At 32.3% G+C, this 6320-nt stretch overlaps 1 protein-coding gene across 1 annotated transcript; it reads right to left on the reverse strand.

Annotated features, from left to right (window-relative positions):
• Positions 1-213: 213 nt before the first annotated feature.
• Positions 214-5732, reverse strand: LOC124943002 (F-box protein CPR1-like). The gene is made up of 3 exons (XM_047483570.1): positions 5655-5732; positions 4529-5587; positions 214-384 (listed from the first exon to the last, which is right to left on the reverse strand). The coding sequence occupies exons 1-3, from the start codon at positions 5730-5732 to the stop codon at positions 214-216; spliced, it is 1308 nt and encodes a 435-aa protein (XP_047339526.1).
• Between the last annotated feature and the right edge of the window lie 588 nt (positions 5733-6320).

The raw sequence follows: 6320 nt of genomic DNA on the forward strand, positions 1-6320 counted from the left end.
ACGCGTCGGAGACAAGAGCTACATCCGACGTCTGTGCCGAACTAGAGGCCACCCGCTTTGACAAGCCCAAATTCTTCTAAAATCAACATGAATCGCGCTTGGTAGAACTAAGGCAAATGATCACTCTTCCGGAGTAACGTCGACATCCCGTTATATGCCTCTACCAAGCCCGCGACCAACTATAATACAAGGCGATCGTTCGAGACTGGGCTACTAACGCCCTTCAACTGATCGACCAGGACTTTGAGACATTGACAATAAGCCGAAACCCCGGGAAAATCGCCATGATGGCGGTGGAAAACTCTTACTCGAGGGAAACCATACGAGAATGACAATTATCTTGAAAAATCCCACGTAGCCGTGTCCAAGTTTTCTAAGATCGTTCTAAGATCGTGTGAAGGAGATCCTGTGAGATTGTGGCATAGATCCACTGAAGGACAATGTCATCGAGAGTTAGTCATATATCTTTCTCTTCATCCGTCGATGGCGGCGGTAGAACAGGGACCAACGAGATGAGGTGATGAAGGACCCAATGCGAATGAGCATGGATCTTGAACAATCTTGAACAACATTGTCCATGGCGTGTATTGAACGGTTTTCAACCCAAGAACAATATTAACGTGATTTTTGATGTTTATTTATTATCAAATAAAAATTTAAATATACAAAGTAATAATATTTTAAAAATTAGATATGACACATTTTTATCAAGTTTATATGTATAAATAAAATATTATACGTACTTATATTTGACACATAGGACCAAGTTTATAGGTAAATAGGGTATTATATATTCTCTTAAATATATGTGGTTATGGGATTTTACATACAAAAATCAATGTAATTTAGTTCATTATTTGGTATATATCATTTACTAATTTGTGAAAATAAGTATCTGAAAAACTTTCTAGGTCAAAACTAGTTAAGAGAAGTATTTGAAGATCTTCAATAAAAAGGAGAAAGGTGTTGCATGACCTACAACAATATGGTATTAATGTCTAAATTTAATATTCTTGAAATGTTCTTAAAACACTACCCCAATATTTGATCCATTTCTTCAACAATTTATCTCAGCAGCAATTTTACACCACTTGCTCTATCTCCGTCTGTAAAAAAAACCACAAATATTGAATTCAGATTCAAATCAATGCAAGTGAAAAAAACATATTCAAAGGAATTAAATGAAATGTATAACACAACATCAAGGTAAATATGACAGAAAAAGTGTTTCAAAGAATGCAAATTTCTAATAGTTTATTGAGGAAAATACATATATTTGAATAGGAATATTGTTCCTGCAAAACAAAAAGAATTTGGAGATTAAAGAGAACCAATTTATAATTTGTAAATCAAATCTATATATATATAATAACGCTTAATTTAAAATATTGGAGGTGTGCAACACGCTCTCTCCATAATCATCCACAAATAAAGGTAATTTCTCTTTCCTAATTTAATTCCCTTAACTATTTTCTCTCTCCTAATTTAATTATTCATAATTTAATTATTGAATATTTTTTTTCTCCTCCTTACTATATATAAATATTTATATATTTTTCATACTAATAATATAAAATATTTTTTTAACAATAACTTTTATATTAAAATATATAATATTACATAACATATTAATTTTTTTTTATATATATAATAACAAAATATATATATATATATATACAATAATGTTTAAAAGTAAATCTATATATATAATAACGCTTAATTTAAAATATTGGAGGTGTGCAACACTCTCTCCATAATCATTCACAAATAAAGGTAATTTCTCTTTCCTAATTTAATTCTCTTAACTATTTTCTCTCTCTTAATTTAATTATTTATAATTTAATTATTGAATATTTTTTTTCTCTTCCTTACTATATATATAGATATTTATATATTTTTCATACTAATAATATAAAATATTTTTTTAACAATAACTTTTATATTAAAATATATAATATTACATAACATATTAATTTATATATATAAATATATATAATAACAATATATATATATATATATATATATATATATATATATATATATATATATATATATATATATATATATATATATATATATATATATAATAAAGCTTTAAGTCAACTATCACCACATTAAAACTATCACCACATTAAAACGTTTTTTTCCTACCTCTCTTTCTTAATTAAATTTTGTTTTCAATTATTATATATTATCTAAAAAATTATATATATATTAATATTAATTTAAGATATAAACAATTTTATTATAAACACACCTACCTTCATAAATTTTTATATTTTTATATATACATATATGAAATATATATATATAAACAATTTTTTTTATAAATATATCTACATTGATAATTTTATATTTATTTGTTACCTTATATATATTATATTATTTTTCATTATTAATTATATATAAATACACTTTTATCATATATTTTTTCTCTCATATATATATATATATATATATATATATATATTATATATATATATATATATATATATATATATATATATAATATTTTCTTTATGAGTATAAATAACTTTTATGTTTATATAAATATTTACTAATTGGTAATAAATATTAAATACAAAATATATATACATACATAAAATAATAAAATTATTTCAATAATCATAAGTGGTCTAGCGATTTAAGTGTTCACATTTCATGTTGAAGACCAGAGTTCGAATCCCAAAACATGCAAATTTATATTTTCAAGGTGGCGCAACTTTTAAACAAACTGAAAATGTGAGGACGAAATTAGTGTTGGTTTGATGAATATTTGAAAGTCTGAGGTCTCGAGATGGAGGTCGGGTGGTGGGTGGTTTATCGAGTATGAGGTCGGAATTAGTGGTTGGTATAACAAGCATTTGAAAGTCTGAGCTCTCGATATGGAGATCGGGTTGTGGGTGGTTTATCGAGTGTGAGGTCGGAATTAGTGGTTGGTATGACAAGCATTAGAAAGTCTGAGCTCTCGATCTGGAGATTGGGTGGTGGGTGGTTTGTCGAGTGTGGGGTCAGAATTAGTGGTTAGTATGACGAGAATTTGAAAATGTGAGGTCGGGTGGTGGGTGGTTTGTCGAGTGTGAGGTCGAAATTAGTGGTTGGTATGACAAGCATTAGAAAGTCTGAGCTCTCGAGATGGAGGTCGAGTGGTGGGTGGTTTGTCGAGTGTGTGAGGTCGGAATTAGTGGTTGGTATGACGAGCATTTGAAAATGTGAGGTCGGGTGGTGGGTGGTTTGTCGAGTGTGAGGTCAGAATTAGTGGTTGGTTTGTCGAACATTTGAAAGTCTGATGTCTGGAGATGGAGGTCGGATGGTGGGTGGTTAGTCGAGTGTGTAAGGTTGGAATTGGTGGTTGGTATGACGAGCATTTGAAAATGTGAGGTCATGAGATGGGAGGTCGGGTGGTGGGTGGTATGTCGAGTGTGATGTCGGAATTAGTGGTTGGTTTGTCAAACATTTGAAATTGTGAGGTCACAAGATGGAGGTCGGGTGGTGGGTGGTTTGTCGAGTGTGTAATGTCGGAATTAGTGGTTGGTATGACGAGCATTTAAAAATGTGAGGTCACGAGATGGGAGGTCGGGTGGTGGGTGGTGGATGGTTTGTCGAGTGTGAGGTCGGAATTAGTGGTTGGTTTGTCGAACATTTAAAAGTCTGAGGTCTCGAGATGGAGAGGTCGGATGGTGGGTTGTTTGTCGAGTGTGATGTCAGAATTGATGAGCATTTGAAAATGTGAGGTCACGAGATGAAGGTCGGGTGGTGAGTGGTTTGTCGAGTGTGAGGTCGGAATTAGTGGTTGGTTTGACGAGCATTTGAAAGTGTGATGTCACGAGATGGAGGTCGGATGGTGGGTGGTTTGTTGAGTGTGATGTTAGAAATGGTTAGTTTGACAAGCATTTAAAAGTGTGAGGTCACGAGATGGAGGTCGGGTTGTGGGTGGTTTATCAAGTGTGAGGTCGGAATTAGTGATTGGTATGACAAACATTTGAAAATGTGAGGTCACAAGATGGAGGTCGGGTGATGGGTGATTTGTTAAGTGTGAGGTCAGAATTAGTGGTTGTTTTGGCGAGCATTTGAAAGTGTGAAGTCACGAGATAAATGTCGGGTGGTGGTTAGTGGTTGGTTTGACGTTAGATAAGAGGTCTGTGATCAATTGAGATTGGTTGTTGATTTGTTAAAGTGTGAGTAAAAGAGATGTTGACAAAGATTGGTGAGTATATTGTCGAGGGATAGAGACATATGAAAAAATGTGAGTCACAAGTTTAGGGTCAGTGGGTGGTTTGTCGAGGGATAAAGAGGCATATGAAAAAGTGAGTCACATGATGATGGTCAATTGGAGGGTTAGTGGTTGAGTTTGAGGTGTGTTATCAATTGAGGTCGACTAAGATTGGTGGTGGTTTACTAAAGGGATAAAAAAATGCATATGAAAAAGTGTGAGTCACAAGATGAGGGTCAATTGAGGGGTTAAGTGGATGTCTATTATTATCTGTGCAAATGCACGGAATTGATGCTAGTATATTTAGTAACATACACTTGCCGCTGGAACATCGACAAGACTTTCAAGGCAAGTGTAAAGGAGGTTAGTTAATCTTGTATCGTAAACCCCAATCTCCTCAACTGACTTCTGTTCTAAATTATACGAAACAAATTTATTAATAAATCCCATGTCCAACCATACTTTCTTACCACTATTTGAATAAGCAATAGGTGTTAAATAGTGATTCAAATGAAAAGTTGGTGACAGTGTAATCAATCTCGACCAATGTTCATTCTTCCTACCATATTCTTTCAGCAAAAACACGTCTACAATAGATGATTCGTAATTACAACTTAACGAAAGGCATCCTTCAAAATTGTTCAAACATATATTTAAATGAGGACCGCGGTACTCTGGTTGTGGGAGTACTCTGCATTTTTCCGTCCCAAGATCAAATGCAACAATCAAGCTTTCACTTTTTAAATCTGATTTCACAATTGACATAAAATGAAAAGCTCCACCAACAATGGGATAATCAAGATCTTCCCAATTAGGACAGTGAGGAAACTTCTCTAGCCTATGCCAGGAATTTAATTTCAAACTATAAACCTTAACCTCATAATCCAAGATGCCTGAATTTGTACTTATAAGTATCACAATTCTCAACACCTTGTAATCGTCATTGATGCTATCGTAACCAATTCGATATTCACAATTAACATTGACATTGAATTTTCTTTCAAACTGGTTTGCGATTTCTATTGATGCGTAAGGGAGTTGTATAGACTTTCTGGTTGATGGATTCCACAAGAAGACATAGTCAATGGCACGGATCTTTGGCATGCAAATCAAGCAATCACCAAAACAAGGTGCAGGTCCATAATGCCTTATGGTCGAAGGATTCCAAAAACCAATACGTTGAATGCGACCGGGATTTGCCATGCAAATCAAGCCATCACAGGAACATTTAGGCACACGTCCATAATTTTGAATCGTCAATGTAATGGAACTGAACAACACCCGTTGAAGAACATTGTCATGGAGGGAATCAAAATCCTCACGAAAGAGATCATTATTCTTCCTTTGGATGCCTAAGGTTTCTCTTGGTTTGGACTGATCAATTCAGATGCAATTTGACAAAATTGGGGCTACTGATTATGGCAAGCCATGATTTAGATACACATCTGAAACGGAACAGACACTTAACAAACAATCGACAAAGAATCTCTTCTAGAATCTCATTTGGCAATTGCACCATTTTCTAAGGACTGTATAATGCAAGAAGAAAAGGAAATTAACTTGTATGATAAGTCCTCACCAAACAAATGCATGCTCATGTTAAAAAGAATAAGAAGAATATAACTTACAAGCTAAGTCCTAAATAAATAGATATGATTAGGCCTAATTTAATTTTAAATTTTTTTATTTTATGAGATTGGGTCAACAAGAAATTTGGGTCTTTACTCAAGACTAGGGCTTAGCCTATAAGTAATAATAGGACCTAATGAATTGACATTGTAGAGCTCATTCTAAATTTAGTTTAATAACTGATGTATCAATTTCTGTATCTCTATTGATTATTTATCTTTTTTATTTTTTTTCCTCTCTCAATAATTATTTCTTACTCTTTCATTTCTATTTATTTTGAAATATATATTTTAAAATAAAAATAATAATAAGGAGAATAAATCAGATTAATTAATTTTTAGTTACAATATATATATATATATAAATATATATATATATATATATATCAAATTAGAAATTATAAAAATATTAGTTAAATGCCTAGAAATATATTTGATTTATTATTGTTGTTTATACTTATCACTAAATTATATTACTT

Source organism: Impatiens glandulifera, chromosome 6 (genome assembly GCF_907164915.1).
Source record: "Impatiens glandulifera chromosome 6, dImpGla2.1, whole genome shotgun sequence".
Classification (NCBI taxonomy): Eukaryota; Viridiplantae; Streptophyta; class Magnoliopsida; order Ericales; family Balsaminaceae; genus Impatiens; species Impatiens glandulifera.

Coding starts and splice junctions, on each gene's coding strand:
- LOC124943002 (XM_047483570.1), bottom strand. CDS start 5,732: ATGGTGCAATTGCCAAATGAGATTCTAGAAGAGATTCTTTGTCGATTG. Junction 5,588..5,654: donor GTCTGTTCCGTTTCAGATGT/GTATCTAAATCA, acceptor TGAATTGATCAG/TCCAAACCAAGAGAAACCTT. Junction 385..4,528: donor TCGATGTTCCAGCGGCAAGT/GTATGTTACTAA, acceptor ACACGATCTTAG/AACGATCTTAGAAAACTTGG.